General features: G+C 34.3%; 4 protein-coding genes across 6 annotated transcripts; 3 read left to right on the top strand and 1 right to left on the bottom strand.

Moving 5' to 3' along the window:
• Positions 1-33: 33 nt before the first annotated feature.
• LOC136802447 (platelet-activating factor acetylhydrolase IB subunit alpha1-like) lies at positions 34-6,254 on the top strand. Its single transcript, XM_067059181.1, has 5 exons — positions 34-142; positions 999-1,088; positions 3,878-3,994; positions 4,309-4,431; positions 5,203-6,254. Exons 1-5 carry the CDS (start codon positions 80-82, stop codon positions 5,500-5,502), a joined length of 693 nt encoding a protein of 230 aa, XP_066915282.1. The 5' UTR covers positions 34-79; the 3' UTR covers positions 5,503-6,254.
• A 321-nt stretch (positions 6,255-6,575) lies between these two features.
• LOC136802443 (serine/threonine-protein kinase fray2-like) lies at positions 6,576-7,500 on the top strand. The gene has a single exon (XM_067059174.1). The coding sequence runs from the start codon at positions 6,639-6,641 to the stop codon at positions 7,395-7,397; it is 759 nt and encodes a 252-aa protein (XP_066915275.1). The 5' UTR covers positions 6,576-6,638; the 3' UTR covers positions 7,398-7,500.
• A 2,354-nt stretch (positions 7,501-9,854) lies between these two features.
• Positions 9,855-14,078, bottom strand: LOC136802446 (uncharacterized). Its single transcript, XM_067059180.1, has 6 exons — positions 13,973-14,078; positions 12,948-13,019; positions 11,346-11,482; positions 10,902-10,948; positions 10,471-10,624; positions 9,855-10,221 (listed from the first exon to the last, which is right to left on the bottom strand). The coding sequence occupies exons 2-6, from the start codon at positions 12,994-12,996 to the stop codon at positions 10,027-10,029; spliced, it is 582 nt and encodes a 193-aa protein (XP_066915281.1). The 5' UTR covers positions 12,997-13,019; positions 13,973-14,078; the 3' UTR covers positions 9,855-10,026.
• Positions 14,079-14,282: 204 nt separating this feature from the next.
• LOC136802445 (uncharacterized) lies at positions 14,283-18,301 on the top strand. 3 transcript variants are annotated; one of them, XM_067059179.1, is made up of 4 exons: positions 14,283-14,394; positions 16,353-16,636; positions 16,933-17,056; positions 17,650-18,120. In XM_067059179.1, the coding sequence occupies exons 2-4, from the start codon at positions 16,384-16,386 to the stop codon at positions 17,963-17,965; spliced, it is 693 nt and encodes a 230-aa protein (XP_066915280.1). In that variant the 5' UTR covers positions 14,283-14,394; positions 16,353-16,383; the 3' UTR covers positions 17,966-18,120. The 3 variants fall into 3 exon arrangements, with proteins under 3 accessions (XP_066915280.1, XP_066915278.1, XP_066915279.1); XM_067059177.1 differs by having other exon boundaries at positions 14,289-14,394; positions 16,927-17,056; positions 17,650-18,117; XM_067059178.1 differs by lacking the exon at positions 14,283-14,394 and adding an exon at positions 15,795-15,904 and having other exon boundaries at positions 16,927-17,056; positions 17,650-18,301.
• Positions 18,302-19,590: the final 1,289 nt, after the last annotated feature.

Here is a 19,590-nt window from a genome sequence, read left to right as displayed (position 1 = left end):
AAGAGAGCTTTTTCCTGACATAAACACTATTTATTTTGATTTCACCAATCCATAGAAAAAGCATATATATGAAAGAACGATGTCAGCCTCTGAACCAGCCCCCGTAGAAGATGTTCAAGGTGATGGACGGTGGTCCAGTATGGTGAGTTGCTTTATTTTTTTAAGAAACCAATATTTTATTTTAGTTTGAACGTTTCTCTTTTTGATGAACCCAATGTTTTAAGTCATGGTCCTCTTCAAACACTCACTTTATTTCCTAAGGGGCTGCGAAGCCCAAGAATTGTAGTGATGATTTTTTTTACCAAAAATTCAATTTTGATCTATTTGAGAGCCGTTGATTCGATAGCGTTTTTATAAAGCACTTTATATTGTTTTGCATTCTATTCATTGGGTCGGGATTGATTCATTTTCAATAAAACTCAAATAGAAGAAAACTTGAGATTGACGAAAAATAACAAAGAAGTTTTTATATATAGTAGGGGGCCAAGCCTGGGGTTCCGTGACATCTTTTCTATGACCTAGCCATTTTTGGTCTATTCCAAAGAACAGTATATTACAAAATATTTTTGAGAGGGAGACGCGGATTAGGCCCGGGAAAATTTTTTATGACCAAAATAGTGACGCCATATGCAAAACTGCAAGGGAAAATAAGGGGTAGAGAAATAGCTTATTTTTTAAAGTCAAAATAAACGAAAATTATTTGTACCATCTGATAGAGCATGAAACTCCGAGCAAAAAATTATATTACAACAACTCTCTGACTAAAACACACAATGGCGTATGGCGTCACTATTTTTGTCATGAAAAGTTTCCCGGGCCTTTATTTGCGTCCTCCCTCTCAAAAATATCTTGTAATATACTGTTCTTTTGAATAGACTAAAAATGGCTAGGTCATAGAAAAGATGTCACGGAACCCAAGGCTTGGCCCCCTACTAATAAACATTTAAAAAAAATGGTTGTTTGAGGCATATTAACATGTTTCATCTTTAAATTTTTAGCATCAAAGGCAAGTGGAAAGCTGCAGACTGCAAAAGCCAAATGTCCTGTTTGTTGGAGACTCACTTATTCAACGTCTAGAAGATACTGAGGTTTCCTTTGTCTGCCCAATACTGTATTGTTATTACCATAGTGTCCTCCAGGGTTTGTTCCCCCCACTAAATTCTTGATTTTTTTAAATCTCCCTCCTCTTTTTTTTTGCCCCTACAGTATATGGCCCCCAAAACGGCGATCAAATTTGAAATTTCTCTCAAATCTAGAGGAAAAGAGATTTTACAAAAATTTTTGCTGTATAAAAACCTTTAACATCTCTACTTTATTTCCTGGAAGTTCTTTTTCAAAATTTTCAATTTCAACAATATTTTTCAATCGCTTTAAGATAGGTAGCTTTTTTCTAATGGCCCCCAAAACGGAGGTTTGAAATTTTAGCGATTTCTCGAGTTATCTTTAAGATATGAATACAGAATTTTGACCATAGTTTTGAAATATGATTTAGAGGGTTTTGGGCATAAATTTATTTGATAAAATTTTTACAGTATACCCCTGGTTGTCAAAATGCAGGTTTGGGGCCCCCAAAACGGAGGGGTAGTTAAAATCAAATTATTAAGGCCAGTGGTAATAGGGGGAAAAACGATGAACATATTTGTGTTTTCCCTTAAATTGACGACTCGATGGATGTAAAATTTATGATTTTAATGAAATATTTGAAGATTTTCGATATTGCAAAGTCCAAACTGAAAATTTAGAAATTTTCAAAATGACAATTTTGATTTAACAACGTCTCAATCAAGTTTTTGAAAACAAATCTCTTTCGAAAATAGTTCCATTCATGTATGGAATAAGCTGTGAAAATTTTAGAAAAAAAGCTCAACTGAAACTGAAAATATTAAGCTTTAAAGATATTTTTCTCCTATATTTTGCAAAAAATTGACAGAATTTGCTGTTTTTGCTGATTCAGCGAAAAATTTTTATATAATGTTAATTTTTTGTTATAAACTATTAACTCAAGGAATAGGAGGAATTCCAAGCTCTTTTCTTTTTCTCATATTTAAATTTTCGGTTTTGTCAACCACGCATGCTGGAAAAACTGGAAAACCTGGAAAAACTGGAAAAATGGCCTTTTTCTGAAAACTAGCTGGAAAAACTGGAATAGGTACATTTCCAAACAGGAAAGCTGGAAAAACTGGAAAAGCTTTTTTGAAATTTCAATTTCAACTTTATGTCCAGAATGTTAGACTTTTATGTGATTATACATATATATTTTCATAAGATGTCTAGTTGAGTTTTAGCCATTTCAGTTTTTGTTCATCAGACATTCTTTTGTCAAAGCATAGATCTCTATGACCGATTGAAAAATGTCTTTGAAAAATCTAGGTACCAGTGGATACCCCTTAAACCTACAAAGCTGAAGGGCTCTCTAGCCACCAAATTCAATTCATTTGTTTAGTTCACTATTTTACAACCTCTTATAAATGTACTTTCATAAAATACCTAATTTCGAGAATTTCAATTATCGCAAAGTGTTATAAAATTCAAAGTTATCTAAATTTTATCAAGAATCACATCAAAAAATAAGTGGCCCCCCACTTTTTGGTAGACCATGTCATACGTTTTTAAGAGTTACTATTTTAAGCTGGTTTGAGACCAAATCAAACCACATAAACTATTATTCTTCCCAATTAGATATCGTTTTAAGGTGTTTTGAGGGTGTAAAATGTGAAAAATCTTCTTCGTCGCCCAACCATGGTGGGCGACATTCTTTTTCCAAAATGTTGGCTCCCTCACTCAAAATGGCTCGCCGGGGCCCATACGATGGCTAGCCACGATGGCTAAAAAGATCTATAGAATATCTACAAGATCTATAAGAATATGAAAATATAATTCTTCTAAGCCATTTACTTAATCGTGGTTAAAGATTGCAATGCATTGTTATCTTTTTTCTCATTTCTTTCATAAAATGAAATACCACAGACAGCGTACTTTCAACACATAAAGTTTCAGCCTAAAATTCCACCTACGTTTTCTGATAGAGGGTACCTTTATTTTTTTGTAGGTTTTGAGGGGTATCCGCTGGTAATGATTTTGCACTCGCTTATAGCTGGAAAAAAGTACAGATTTTTGGGTTAAGGCTGGAAAAAGGTACATTTTCCAGCTGAAAATACCTGGAAAAAAGGATGTTTTTGACCCAAAAAGCTGGATTTTTCATCTAAAATAAGTGTGGCCACCCTGTTCTAGGGCTCCAAAATACTGGTTGACCTTCAAGATGCTATATCTTTTACCCAGCCTCTAAAGTCACAAATGTATTTGCATTTTCTGAACGGCATTAGGTGTAGAAAGTTTCCTATACCCCGTTTTCATAACTTATTTTCAATATCCAAGGAGTTAGAGTGAGTTATATGCAATTTTTATCTAATTTTGGTGTTAAAATATTTCCTTTAGACGCAAATATGTTATTTTGAATCCGTCTCAAACCAGCAAAAACATGCTCATTCTTAAGTATAACCATCATTCTTTCAAAATAAACAAAAATCGTTTAATTCTGATAAATCTGCAAGTCAGAATCTTTATTTTAATAAAAACCTCCGTCTTGGGGGCCGTCTCCGTTTTGGGGGCCATATACTGTATGACTTTTCAGTTTTTTAGTTTCCCCCCTCTTTTGCTTTACCCCCAGAAAATTCTGAAAATATCAGTTCCCCCCATATACCCATATAAACTTCTCAAATTTCAACCTGACACAAACGGAACGAAAATGGGTTCCTACTGTAGATGCTAAATGCAACATATTCAATAAACAGAAAAACTATAGGAACAATAGGAATTTTCAAATCAGTTCTTAGCAGAATATTTTTATCAGAAAATAACAATTTCTTTGTTTATTCAGACGTGGGAAGATACAATTAAACCATTGAATGCTGTGAACGCCGGGATAGGTGGCGACCGGACTGAACATGTTTTATGGCGACTACAAAATGGCCTTCTTCAACATTGTAAACCTAAAGTATTTTTATTATGGTTTTTCAACAATATTCACGACTCTCTGATTGACTTTATTACACTTATGTATGTTTTATTGACAAAATTTCTTACTCCTAAAAACTATTACTTTTATTCTTTTATCCTTTTTATAATCATTTGTCACAAAAAGTTATTGCAGCGAATTTTATAGCCTCTAGAAGGAAGCTCGTTGGGGTCGGAAACTTTTTTCCACCTCAGCGCACCGTGTTCTAGAGGCTATGACTTTTGACACAATAGTTTTAAGTAAAAAAAAATATATAAATTTAATCTTGTCACGTTATATTTTGTTTTCTCCAGGTCGTTGTTATTTTGTGTGGTACAAATAATCACCAGCATTCATCTGATGAAATTGTGGATGCTCTTGAAGCAATCTGTTGGAGTGTGGCAGATGTACTGAAAGACACTAAGATCGTTCTTATCGTAAGAATCATAACGTTCTCCTTTAAAATACTGAAATTATTATCTTAACTGTATATTCGAACTTGGTAATTTGAATCTCTTTGTAATTCGAACAAACAAGATTCCCTGTTCGAATTCGAATCCACGAAAGTCGACTTTAAAAGACTAACCCTTTGACGGAAATCCCTCACAATCCCATGTTGCTCTATTTTTAAGTCTGCCAGTGGCTTTGACGGATATGGCTCAGATAATTGCACTGAGTCGTAAAAATTTATGATTTGTTGGTCCAGGATACAATAGATATGATGAAACTTTCACCGCGCTGAATCTAAAAATAGATTTTATTTTTGACATAATCATTACTCTCGATGTGTTTGTACGAGTTCCAATCCCATCAACCTTTGCGTTAATCTCTTTTGTACGTTAATTACATAATTTGACAAAGGATATTTAACAACTTGCACGTATCTTTGATTGAGCCGCATTGAATTGTGGGATTGCAACTCGTACAAATGTCTAAAAAAGTGAAAAGTAATAATTATGACGTATATGTTGCGGAGCGCTATTATAATACACCTTTTCGACCGTAGCCGCCAATTACCGCGCGGGCATTTTTTTGTCCGCTTCATCCCACCAAAACCGTCCCAGTCCTTTTTTCGCACCTATAGACAATAGAAAAATGTGTCAAAAAAGGGTTGGATCGAGTTTAAGGGGATAATTAAATAATTAAGTGGCACGCGCCTGACCGCGCGACTACGGTCGAAAACGATAATTGATATATCTTTTCTGAAGGCTTTGCTACCACGTGGAGAAAAAGACAATCCATTGCGTAATAAAATCTATCAAATCAATTACGGTATCGAACAGATTATATCAACCATTCCGAACACTCATTTAATCAATGCTGACCCTGGGTTTGTTCGTTCAGATGGTGTCATCTTTCCTGAAGACATGGCTGACTATTTACATTTAACACGCCGCGGGTATAAGAAGTTTTGTGTCCCCATCATGTCGTGTGTGAAGAAGTTTCTGCAAGAAGATGCGAAAAAGGAAAAAGCTTTTAATAATAGTATTTATACTTTCCATGAGTGAAGATTTGTTGAACAGCTACTTCGATAAATTTTTTTTAAGCATGTATAAAATCGTAATTAGGTTTTTAACAGTGGCTCTATCTCTAAAGATCTAATCTTTAAGCATTACAGAGTCTGGCAAGGGAAAGACACTTTAAAAAAACTGTATTTGGACTATGCAGCACTGCAATGTCTTCCACGGACCCAATAGCTGATTGGTTGAAAGTGACGTAAAATCAATCAATACTTCACTTGTAACCAATCAGCTGTTGGGTCCGTGGAAGACATTGCAATGGTGCATATCATGAAGACGGACCAAGCTGCAAATGAGGTATTTTCGAGATTACTTCGACGAAATTTAGTAAACACTTTAATTGATACTTTGATGTCCTCGATTTCAGCGTTTGCATTTTGTTGACCTCTAACAATCAAATCGATTTGGTATTTGATTTTGCAATTTGTTCTGTTTGTTGGGAGCAGATGTATTTAATTCTGGTAGTCAAATTGTTTTGGCATTTTTATATTAATCAAAACGAATTTTCTTGAATTTATTAGATAAATTTTCATTTTACTAAATAACTAAAAATGACAATATAATTTTTTGTAACTCTTCGTTAATCATTTTTTATTTTTACATGCAGTACATTAGAATATTTCTTTAAAGTCTATTTATATCATCGATAATTCATCCATGAATTTTTAGTATATCTTTTTAATTTTACGTTATAAATTTCCTTCTAGAAGATGAACATTCAATAAATAGTTTGATAACATCCATTCCTCGAATTCCATTGCTCGAATTATTTAATGTTTTCTTTATAGTTTACATTACAGTTCCATTCTAAATTATAATTAATTTTGAGGTTGGTTTCGGGTAAGGTTTTTCCAACTCATAACTGTCGAAACTTTTATTTTTAGGGTTAAATTGGGCTAACTGAAATTTCTAAACCCTCTTTTATTTTTTATACAGGAGTGTGTAATTCCTTTGATCTAAGTTTACATTTTATTGTGGAATAGCTCAGCTAAGAAATGTTTTTGCATTGTTAATCATATCCACGTATTCTCAAACACCTTACTTTTTACACTTTCAGCAAAAAAAAAAAAACAAAAAAAACAAACAAACAAGAAGACAAAAAACAACAATAAAGAGTATACAACATGGGAAGTTATAGTTCGGATGAAGATTCAAGTCGGAGTAGCCGTAAATCAAAGAAACACCGACGGCGATCACGATCAAGAAGCCGATCCCGTAGTTCGTCATACGATCGCAAGCATAAGAAACACTCACGTAAGCGTTCTCGCGACAGATCTCGTGACCGCTCGTACGATAGACGTCGTGGAAGATCGCGTGATCGCTCTTATGACAGATCAAGGGGACGTTCGAGGTCACGTGATCGTTCGAAATCATATGATAGATCACGTGATAGGTCTAGGGATAAATCACGCGATCGATCGAGAAGCCGAGGACGTGCGAGTAAAGGTAGCAACCAATTAGATTTGAAAGAGAAAATCCGTTTACTGACAACATCTGATACAGCCCTGACAGTGAAACAACCAAAAGATGAATTAATTGCCAATAAACCTTCTGCAGATGATATACGGAAAATTGAGGAAGACGGTTTTGTTCAGGAAAGTTTTTATAAGAGTTTGAGTGGAGCCACAACACAACCGACCGCTGGTAAAGGAAAGAAGAAGAAAAAGAAGAATAAACAGAACCAGCAATCGAATGCGAATAAAGCAAGTGATATGTATCAATCGATGGATATGTCAGCTTTTCAACAAAAAGAAGCATTATTGTTGAAACAGGATACCAGTCATGAACCATTATTTGGCGCTCTTTTCAGTGAAACTCCTGAAGTGCGAAAAGAACGTTGGATTGAAAAGTTACAGAGCATGCGTAAACGAATCGCGCAGTAGTATTTTGTTTGTTTTATTTGTGTATCATATTACTCGTACGCAATGGTGTGAAAGGCGTTTTTTTAATTGTCTTGGTAATATATTTCATTGTTGACCAAAGTAACCTCTGAACTCGCTGCTCCTCGATGCCGCGGCCCTCATTTTTTTATTTATTGCTTTTATCTTTATATATTACTTTTCTGTAGTACTAGTAATGATGGTCGACAGTGATTATAATATTTCGTGGACAAATATCCATTTCTGAAACAAAGTAACTCCATTGCTCTTTCCAGGATTTAGAAAGAGCTTAAATAACTTCAACGGGAACAGATTTTTTCGATAAGAGGGGAACTTATTTGCACGCTTGATCTATCTGAGCCACTTTCCTCAGGGTTTTTCATGCCTCGAGTAAGTTATAACATGTCTCAAAAACGAAAATAGATACTATAATTTTTAGATTGCATTAGCCGTCAGAAACTGAACAAACGATATGAAGGGTAATAAGATGTAGTTTCCAACCTTGGGTGTAACCACGTACCGCCAGTATTTCAAAATTGAGGTATAAAAAATCCGACAATATTCCGTCGCGATTTTATTTCTTTGAATTACTTAGGTAAAAGGATTGATAGAGATTGAACATTACTCGTAATTCACGAAAGAATTAACCTCTATTTTTTTCATAAGTTTGTAATATATACTTCCTCAACATTTCTCAACACTGAAATGCAGAATTTCAACTGTGTGTACCTTAAGTGTACAGTATGTGGCCCCCAAAACGTCTATCGAAATTGAGATCTATCTAGTGATTTCAGAAAATAAGGAATGTTAAAAATTTTTCTTGTGAATTAAGCTTCAACATGTCTAGTTTCTTTCTCAAAAGATAATTTTCTTAGAATAAAGATTTTTGTATGATTTTTTTTCAGTCAAAGTCGAGTCACATTAAGTCAAAATTTACTCTTGCTTCTCTTTATCTTCATACAAAAACCCATCACTTAAACATTTCTCGAATTAATGACACGATGAAATAGTTAGTTTTTGATAATTTTGCAAAAATAAATCATAACAAAACAATAAGTGTTTCAGGCCTGGCTGAGTGCAAAATCCCGTGCAAAATACTAGCAGTCTCTAATGTTAATTTTATCGTGAAATATTTCGAATTTTCTGAAAAACTTTGAATTACTGAGGTTGGTATGTTGGTATGCGTTTATACTTTCCAGAGTTACCCAGTTTTTAGGGGTTAATTTCCAATCTTGTTTGACTTTTGACGGTTTCAGTCCAAAAAAGGGATTTTCGAAACTAATTTTTGAAGAGAAAAAAAGGAAGAAAATCATTTTTGTATTTTTCTTTTTTCGGACTGAAGAGAATTGTGTTAGGATTGAATCTTAAGCTTTCCCAGGTTTAAAAGTACAAACATGGCTCATTAAGGCAAAACCTCCGTTTTGGGGGCCATATACTGTATATATTTTCGCGAGTACTAAATTTCGCGACCGCCACTCTGGAAATTTTCGCCTGTGTTAAACTTCGTAATTTACTTACCGTAAGTGGATTAATTTTGGCGGGGATTAAAATTGGCGAATTTGGACAAAATTCGCCAAATTAAATCCTCGCCAAAATTTCAAAAATCGGCCATTCGCCAAATTAAATCCTCGCCAAATTTAACAAAAAGAGTATTATGCGAAAGATCACACCTTTTAAGTATATTTTGTAGTAATTTTCATCCATTTAAGCGTCTCCAAATTCCCAATTCGACAAATTAAATCCCCGCCAAATTTTACAAAATTGATCAATCGCCAAATTAAATCCTCGCCAAAAATCGCATTTTGCCCGATCGCCAAATTAAATCCACGCCAAAATTAATCCACTTAAGGTAATTGGATATCTTTCAAGATAAGGGTTATAAAAGAAAAGGTCTAATTTTGCCGTAAAACTCGCGAAATTTAGTACCCGCGAAAATATATACACTTAGGTATATTTTGAATCACTTTTGTCACTCCAATAATATTTTCTTTGACTTGAATAAAATAGTATGCCACCCTTTTTGCACGAAAGAGACTAATGCCTAAATTTCCCTGGATGAGAGCAACTATACAGTACGAAAGCTTTTAGAAAACCGACCGCTATAGAAAGTTTTCAGAGAAAAAATCGAACAGTCATAGAAATATTCGTACCACTTTTTGGAGAAAAACATGCCGTTCTAAATTTCGAACGTCATGTTCGGAGGTCTTTGTGTTTCTACCTTGTTTCATGAATTTTAAGTTTTCTTTTAATGCAAAGTCAACGATTTGTAATTCGCGAAACCAAGTTTTCCGGTAGAAAAAGTTTTTGGTTTTGTAGAAATTGCTGTGTCGTTAAAATAAATTCACACTTTTTTTATTATTTATGATTAATGCACTGCGCCAAAATAGCCCTCCCAAAAATTAGTTCTCTAAGGATATAGGGATGTTTATTGGGTACCTGAAAATAATTTATACGAAGCCATTTTTGTTTTAAATTCTGATTCTAATTTTATCTTTCTAATTTTTAATTTATCATTCCAATTATGATTTATGAAAAAAATTTACAAACAGAAACTGAAACTAAAAATTCTAAAAAAACCTTCACCATTTTCCTTTTTTATTTAAAGGCTTAAATCATACAGCGACCCATCTGATTAACTGTCTCGATTCATTTTGATTTGTTTTATCTGTTCAGCAGTCTTTTTGGCGATTTCAACATGTTTGCCACACTTTTCTCGAATCTCGCTGAATCGTGCGTTTCGTTTTTCTTCAGCTTCAGTCAAATTTTGTCGAATTTTTTCATCAAGTTCCGCGATTTTTTGTTGGTTAGAATTACGAACATATTCAACCTGTGTAGAGAAAAAGAATTTAAAAATTTTATGAATCGCATCATTTAAATTGCTGTATATTTTCAGACTAAAATTGGACCACAAAGTACACTTGAAAATCAGTTATAGATTCAAATTTTTCTCATTCAGAACCGATTAGAAGTAGATGTAGTGTTTGCTTTGACACGTTTATTTGCATTTTTAGCCATAGTCTTTTAATACTTGAAGTTGAAGCAATTTTTGAAACACGGTGATTAGTTGAAAAAATACCTTCTCTAAGCAATATTTCGCTTTTTCGAGGACGGCTTTTTGATTAGCTTTTCGGATTTCTTCGGCCTTTTCTAGTTGTTGTGAGAGCTTCATTTCTGCCAGCTTCTTTCGACTTTCGTTAAGTTCTTCTTGTTGACGTTTGGCTTTCAAAGCTCTATGTAGAAATTTATAGTTATAAGTCTACCGGTAGTTATATTTTGAGAATCCCAATATTTTAAGTATTTGTGATTTTCACGATTCTTGGCTCATTTTAGCGTTTTGACTGAAATTTTTAAACATAGCGAATTCGCGAAAGTATTTTACAAGATAATAAAGATTCGGCCAAGTGACGGCAATTTATGAGTTAAGTTGGACGAAACGATGAAAAGAGATGGTTGCTCTGTTGACAGAGCTACATTCAAATCACTGTTGTGAAAAACACTCAAACTTACTTTTGGATTCTTGCTTCTTCTTCTTTCTCTTTCATCTTTTGAAGCATCTGTAGAAAAATAATTTACTTTCACTAAGTAAGGGTACAATAGAGTGTTCAGACCACATCCGAAATTAACTATACGAGATGATCAGGATTCGAGATTTAAGTAATTACTGGGCAAATGGGAGTGGAAGAGGGTCATATTCCACACCTAAAAAATCTCTTTACCAAAAAACGATCTACTCTTTAAATGGATCCAAAGGCAGCTACGATGACCAAAAAAGTTGGATAAGGGCGTGATTTCTAAATTAATTGAAAATGTCTCGTAGGGGTGTAAAGAGTTACCAAAATTTTGCGTTGACTTTCACATGTTAAAATGAAAATTTCAAGGCTTTGCATTGGCTTTAGGGAGGATTTTCTAGGATTTGGTTCGTTTGGGAGTTAATTTAGGGTCTTTTCTTACAGTTCTGTTCTGAATAACAGTTTGCATCTTTTCGTCACAGGTTTTCTTCGTGCTCGGCGAATAAACTAATACTTTCTTGACCTTTTGAGCTGGTTTGATGCAAACATTGAAAGCAACTCCATTTGGTGAACTTTTAACTAAAAGAAAAAAGGATGAAAATTTTCAACCTTTTGACTTTTGAGACTTCATTCCTGAATACTCACGTAAATATCTAATAAACATTGATTGTTCGTTTTTCGACTTTTTCCAAAAACCTCAGACCTATCATTTCAGATTCTTGACAATATTGTGCTATTTAAAGACAGCGGAAGTGGTCAGTGATAAATGTATGAAAACTTTTACATCTTTTCCCAAATTTTCAAGTAAAATTTGGTATTTTGATATTGATTGTTGAATTGTTGCAAGGTTAGGGTCATTGGTATCAAAAAGTTACATTTTTCTATTAGAAACATTAAATTTTTATGGCTCGGCTCTATACTTCAAAGCCTATAAAATAGTTCTTAACCTGTTCTAGTTTTTTAAGTTGGAATCATGTCTCAAACTTCATTCCGCACTTACTAAATTTCATCCATTTAAGGCTCAAGTCATTACCAAAGAACAAATTAGGGATACAAGAGCAGTCGCCAGCATATTTTTTGAAATATCTGATCTTTTTTTCCAGGAAAGTAAATTTTATGGATAAATCTAGGAGAAACTTTCCTCAAAACACCCAGGTAAAATCCAGGGGTCGCCTTAAAAACATCTGTTTTTAAAATCCAAAAGCACTTTTTAAGGAAAAACACACCTACTGTACAATCTTCCAGCGGACAATCCGTTCAAAAAATCCAGGAGCTAAATTTTGAAAAACAGCCGATGCCAGATTTTTTTCCAGGGAGCTTCATATTTTTCTTAAAAGGTCTCATTTTCTAGGAGCATTTTAACTTTCTTAGAGAATAGCTGTTATATTTTTCCAGGAGCATAATATTTCTTTGAGAACCAGGAATCCCATTTTTTACCAAAACAGATGGATATAATCCACAATCAAGGTCATAATATTTGAGAAAAAAGGGAAATCCACCGGGAAGTTTTTGAACCACAATCGATTTGTAAGTGCTCTAAAGTAGGTTGGAAGGGTAGAGTTTTAACTCTGAGTTTTAACATGAGACTTAAGACTTAGGACCTTAGGATCTCAGGATCCAAAAGTTCAAAAATAGTCCAATAAGACTCAGAATATAGCCTGGAAGTCTGCCAACCCCTCCCAAATTGAAATATTCGATTAAATTAAAAAGATAGCCAAAAATCGACTTTCTCGCCAGAACTTTAAATCTTGAAAAACGTTAAAATAGCCAAAATTCTCAATATATTATGACCTTGATTGCAGGAGAGCCCAGGATACAGAACAGATAGTTTTTTTCCAGGAGAAAGGGACCTCAAAAACAGATATTTCATACCCTAGCCCGTTGCTGCTCTTGGGGATAACCTGTCCATCAGATTTAAGAAATAGCCGAGTATAAATAGAGCAGGCATCAATATTATATTTAAAAATAACGCTTTAAGCCTCAACCAAAATTTACTGGCAGAACTAAAAATGACGTAGTTTGATTAAATATGGTTATTATATACCTCCATCATCTGGTCCAAGTTCATGTTTCAATTCCAAAACGCTTGACATCTTTATGTTATTCTTTGAAAAAACTGAAATAAAAATAGGTGAATATTTGTTAAAATACACGCTTTTTTTTATAAGAATGGTGTAAATCCATTTCATCATGGATATTCTTAACTTTTTTGGGAAAAATCATATTCTTACAGCATTCTTAGGTTAGGATCCTAATTGACGATTTATAATTTAAAATGGTCTAAAAGTGGCATTCTTACCTTGAGTAGCAAAATTCTATGATGGTGATATTCTTAGCATATTCTTAATTTTATGGTTATTTCATCATGGACATTCTTATAAAGTGTATTCTTATAAAAAAGAAGACGTGTATACCTCATGCCATTGTACTACATGTTTTTTTATAAGCATACAAAAATCCGAAAACAGGCTCAGAGAGGCTCAGAGATGCTTAGGTCGAAAGCTTAATAAGGCTGAAAAATGCTTGAGGGGATGCTTAAATCTAAAGCATAAATTTAGGGAAATACTGAAAATCCGTAAAATTCCAGCCAAAAAAAGCCAAAATCAGGAAAAAAATATTTTTCGTAGGCTCAAGTAATGCTTGTCATATGCTTAATTTTTCCCCATATCTGAGCCTACATATACTTATAGATGCAATGCTTATAAAAAAAAACATGTAATGATCGATCTGCACTTTCGTTACGAAAAGATTCACCAATATCAAAACGGATTTCCCTATATTTCTAATGAAATCTGGTGCATTTTTTTTGCCGAAACTTTTCTAATTTCTCGAGATAAAAAACAATTTTCTCATGCGTTTCTTATCTGGACGTTGAGATTATATGGTTTTTAGTAAATCGAAAATTCGAACCCTTAATAACACTGCTGGAAGTTAGACAAAAAGGGGGGCAAAAAGTATGTACCAATTCATCTTATCTCCATTCAATTCTAAAACTTTGAACTTTTTTTCTTTCTGTTGCAGGAAAACTCAAAAGCTGAAAAATTTATAAAAAAAATCAAACAAACTTACCGTAATGTGATTCAACAAGAACTTTGCACTCCCACTGCCAGTTATTGAAGAATGATATCAACAAATTCAAGTCTGCTACAAATTCGTAACGAAAATTACTCGACCGTGGCCAGGCTGGGTTGTAAAATCTTCTTTGTTATTTTCAACGTTCGATTGTATTTTTACAATGGAAGTCATTGCAGTGTCTCTTGGGAGACATTCGATTGTTTATATTTGGAAAAAGAAGTCGTTCCATTGTGCAACATTCCATAACAAAAATAAACCGAGGAATAAAAAGCCGTCACGTGTGGAACTGAAAGTTGGTCTCTCGTGGGCGATAGTGTTGTGAGTTTACACTCGTTTTAATTCTGTTAATTAACCATAAAAGTTTTGCAATGTCTCTGGAAATGAAAGAACTCTTTTATCGTGGTTACAATCAAATCGTAAGTTTTGTGTACTGCATTTATACTGAAAACAAGTTCTGACCACTGACTTATAAAAAAACATTTTAATTCGATTTTTTGATAAATTTTTGGTTTTAGGCATGGCGTTCTAAAGTTAAAGGGAATTCTTTTTATGATATTTTGAGATTTTTGCCTTCTTGATTAAAGGCATTAGATTTGTTTTGGGAGTTTTTTTTATGTTTGGGATTTTTGGAGAGCCCTATATTGTACTATATTTTTAATCGATCCTGCTCGGTTGTTGATTACGCCATCAATCCAGAAGCAGCCACCGACCTAAAATTTGCAAATATCTGTTCTGATTTGCCAGCTGGAAGGATTTCCACGAAATTAAGAACAGTTCCTTGTTTTCCAGGCGAGAAATTTTTACTTCAGAACAGTTATATTTTTTCAGCTAGGAGGTAAAAAAACTTTCAGAACAGATACGAGATTACCAGGCGATTGATTTTACGCGAGTTAACTGTTCTTATCTACCAGGGCTGACAAAATCTTATAAGAACAGATCGCCAAATTCCAGCTTGACATTGAAGGACTTTTATGAACAGAAACTTAATTTCCAGCTAACAGTTCGAACAGATCCACAATTTCCAGATGTTTTGTAGAACAGATGGAGAATTTTCAGCTGCCACTCCAGGCAACCACATTCAGGACTTTTTTTAAATTCCCTCAGAACAGATAGGAAATTCTTAGACACGTTATTTATAAATATAAGATATCAGACTATTTTTTCATAAGAACAGATCATATTTTTCCAGCTGGTCCCAATCTTCAGTAGAACAGATCATATTTTTCCAGCTGGTCCCAATCTTCAGTAGAGCAGACCACTTTTTTCCAGCAGACTTTTTTCTTTAGTTCTGTAAGAACAGACCGCCATATCCAGCTGGAACGTGCCTTCAGAACAGATATTTTGAAGTCCTCCTTCGGTGGATGCTTTCGTCAATCGAACGTAATTGAACGTGATCGAACACAATCGAGGAATTGACCAAGCCATGAATTGACTCTTCGATTGCGATTCGATTACGTTTCATTATTTTCACTAGTCGTAATTTTATTGCTCCATTAAGGTGCAATTTCGATTTTGAAAAACTTTTGAAATGTTTATCCCAATTGATTTAAATTTTGCAAGTGTGCACCAAATATAAATTGGCATCTTTGGTGAAAATTTTGGCATCATGGATGAAGTCATCACCACATGATGAAAATACCGAAAATCAAGAGATTTTTTACTTAATTTTTTTTGCTCAATTTTTGTGACACAACTCCACATGACATGTATTTTTGGGGCATTTTTTGGCACTTTGACTGACACTTTTTGCTTCAACCAGTCCTAGGATACTGTATCTAGTGACTGAAAAATACTTTTGACAAGTGTTAGTTAGGTATTGATAATACATTCTTGCAGTTAGAATTTCAGCAACATCAGACGAGTGGTTATGCTGAAAATGAGCATTTTGTGTCAAATACGGACCGGTCTGTAAAATATCAACCTCAGGTGAATTTGAAAAATTGGCGGGAGAAGTAATCTCATAACAGATCATCTCCATTCTGCGCACACCATACACACTTTGCTCTGCTCTAAAGTGATACGGCGAATGTGACGATCTGACCTGGTTGTTCAGCCAAAACAATCACAAGCGCTTTTGTTTGAAAACGAAAGTGAAAGCGATTGGGTTCTTGGCTTGTTTTCGTGCGATTGTTTTGCTTTAGTCAATCACCGCGCTCAAAAGCTCATTTAATATTCACCCTAAATCTGGCCAACCTGAGCAGATTTTCTTACGGAGCCATGGCCTTTAGAGTGAATACGTGCTAGCGCGGAGTAAACATAATTTGCTGCGGAAGAAGTAGTTTCAGTGAATTGAATTCTGTTTATTCGAATAACACACCCCATTGAAACTTTGAATAACTTTGAAAATGCTTTACTTTACTTGTTACTTTTCAAGGTGAGTTTCCTGGTCATCATTTCACTTAATCATGGCTCGTACGAAACAAACACAACAACGGCGTCGAAAAGTAGCATCACCAAAATCAACTTCAACACCTGCTGACAGAGTTTCTTCTCCCCAATCATCACACGCATCACCCTCAAGTATCGATTCTAACTCGGCCACACAAACACTGAATATGGGATCATCTATGGAAGGTACTAATGGTACGGAGCAAGACAACACATCCTTGATTGAAGAAATTCTTGGAAATAATTCTGTGCAGAATGACACTGAGGAAGGTTAATAATAAAGCTTATTTTGACCTGTTTTGACACCTCGGTTTCTGTGACCCGGTGAGAATTAGTCTGAATCGCAGACCTCTACAAAACCTCAGGTAGTATAGGGAGAATAAATCCGTTAGTGGATACTAGCAGGATATTTCAGCCGATAGACATTGTCGATAGTCAGAAAATTGATTTTAGTCCTGTTTTAGAAATAGGAATATCAAAACGTAGGCAAAACTAATTATACCATCTCAAACAGTCAATTTAGATAAAATTTTAAAGCAGTTTTTTATTTATACTTATAGCATCAGAGAATTCGAATGTAAATGAAGGAAACTCAAGCATTGCTGTTAAACTATTCGAAGAAAACCATAGTGACTCTGACGTATCAAAAAGTCAGAAAATTCCGGTAGAAGCTCCGAAGAAAAATGAAAGGTAATCCAATGTCTTATTTTTTTTCGGTTTATCTGGCCATGGACAGGGTCAAGGCTATAATACCTTGGTAGCGACTGGTGGATTTAAGACAGTAGAGCAACTACGTCGGAAACATGCGAAGGAGTGCAACGCTCGTCAAAAGAAAATGAAATTACATTTACAAATCTCTTCCTCTGATAAGTGCGACATGGTCTAAAACCGCCTATGCCTTGTAGGGGGAATATTGTATAAATATTTCAGGCTTGCCTACGTTCTTATTTTAGTTTGGCATGTTGAGGGTTAAATTATTATAATCTAGTTATTCTTTCAAGGATAAAGAAGTATTGAAGAGGACCTTGAAAAACTTTGTACCGTTTATTAAGCCTTTCCAAGCTCAACATTGTTCTAGAATGTTTTTTATTTTCTGGCATTTCTGAATCTGAGCCTCAATGTTCTTATAAAATTGTTATTATAAAAAAAACGATTGTGTGAAGAAATTACTTAACCGAGACCAGTAGTTTCATCTCTGATTTCTGGCAGCTAATTTTAAATTTGATGCCGACTGGCTACTCGTTCGAACTATTTTCTACCGCTCGTATGTCCTCGTGTTTCAGAAAATTATCACAAAGGTCAAAAATTCTGAAAGAGATACGTTTCTTCCGACGTACAAACCACAAATTGGTTCCTAAGTTGGCGTTCTGTCGGCTGGTCAAAGAAATCGTGTCCAGAATTCCAGGGATTGATGAGACCCTTCGTATACAAACATTGGCTTTGGAAGCACTCCATGAAGCAGCGGAGAGCTTTTTGGTTCGATTTTTTGAGGAATCTAATTTATGTGCTTTTCATAGCCGACGAGTTACTGTTATGCGGAAAGATATGAAGTTTTTGAAAGTACTCAAATATAGGACTGGTTATCCTAAGCTTATTTGAGGGATTGTGTCGGTTGTTTTCTTTGTCTTTTGATAAAGTTGTTGGAAATATATTTGTAAGTGGATTTGTCGTGTTTTTATCTTTGCTTAGTTTTTTCCGTGGTTTGTTGAAAGAATTCGATATTTGGGAATCAATTAATTTCAAACCTTCTTTAAGGTCAAATTTATTTTGTACTTTTCGTTTTTGTATTAAACTTTTACAAAATAGTTTTATATATTTCGCATTTTTTTCAAAATAATATTATCACGATTAAAAACGAAAATTGATCTTCGGGTCTTCCATCAATTTTTACACTCTTTGTAAGGCGAGACCAATTTGATTAGTTGTTTTACAGGCCCGACCGACTCTGAAATTCCGAAAATCAAAATCAACGAGACCAATTTGATTAGTTGTTTTACAGGCCCGACCGACTCTGAAATTCCGAAAATCAAAATCAAAAAATAAAATTCAATTTGATTGTACATTTATATCTTCATTACAGACTCCCAAATTTTCAAAATATTAGTAGTTTTTCCAGGATTTTGAAAATTGTATGTTCAATTTTTCATTTTATCAATGAATTCGACCTTTTCGTGCCTTTTTATTTTCTATTTCGCATTTTTGTCAAGATGTAGTAGTTTTTGTTGCCTTTTTCGGATATTTTGTAGGTAAAATTGTACTTTTATTTTTATTTTCTTGCCGACCCACTGACCCTTTATTTTGGTAGCTTGGCCCGTAAAACAACAAATTAAATTGGCCTCGCCTAAGTGATAAATTTAAAGATATCAAAATTTAACAAAATCCTAGTTTTTTTTGAGAACTTTTCGTGAGCAATAAGTGCACCCCAAAAGAACTTTTATTTCAACACCAAAAAAAGAGACTCTAAGATAACCTAAGCTTTGACCCTTTACGTAACTTTTCCTAAGTCAAAGAAGCAGATATTGCTAAAGTCTGAGCTTTATTTATTACTCAGTCCAGTCTTCTTGACAAAAAGACTCTTAAAAGGTTTGGTAATAAAGGGTTCCAAAAAGAATTCCAAGACAAAATTTCAATCTTTTGTGTTACATTTTATAAACATCATAAACTTAAACTTCCACTATGAAAATTTCCCCATGCATGTCCTTGTATAATAGTCTTGAATAAGATTCAGTTTTCTTTTCGATCGTTTGTCTTGATTTACAAAATGGTCAGTCTTTAAATGCCGCGTCGTAAATGAATGTGGCAATAAACTCCGACCACAGTTACGAGTTAGACTATGTTCAGGCGTTACGGTTTCGTATTTGTCACGGATAGGAAGTGTTCATACTGATTTCGGAGCGTTTCAAAGTAATCTGTTCCGATGAAAATAGTGGAACGAAACCGTTTCGATCTGTTTTCTTTGTAACGTCTTCTTTTTGGACGTATCGAATTTCGACCTTCAGACAGTGTTTTGGAACCATTTCGTTTCGGAGCGATACTGAACCGTAACGTCTGAAGACGATCTTATACTCTGATACTTATACTCTCATTGATTCCTTTATCTTGAAAATTGTTCAAAAAGTTGCTCTGCCAATCAAAAGCATACTACATATTCCACACGTTGCTTATCAAAGCTGCTCTGTGCGGAAAAAAAAACGTATTCTTCCTTTATTTCATTTTCACAAAGC

Source organism: Clytia hemisphaerica, unplaced genomic scaffold (assembly GCF_902728285.1).
Source record: "Clytia hemisphaerica strain Z4C2 unplaced genomic scaffold, Clytia hemisphaerica genome assembly, whole genome shotgun sequence".
Lineage (NCBI taxonomy): Eukaryota > Metazoa > Cnidaria > Hydrozoa > Leptothecata > Clytiidae > Clytia > Clytia hemisphaerica.
This window is presented reverse-complemented; position numbering and strand designations above follow the sequence as displayed.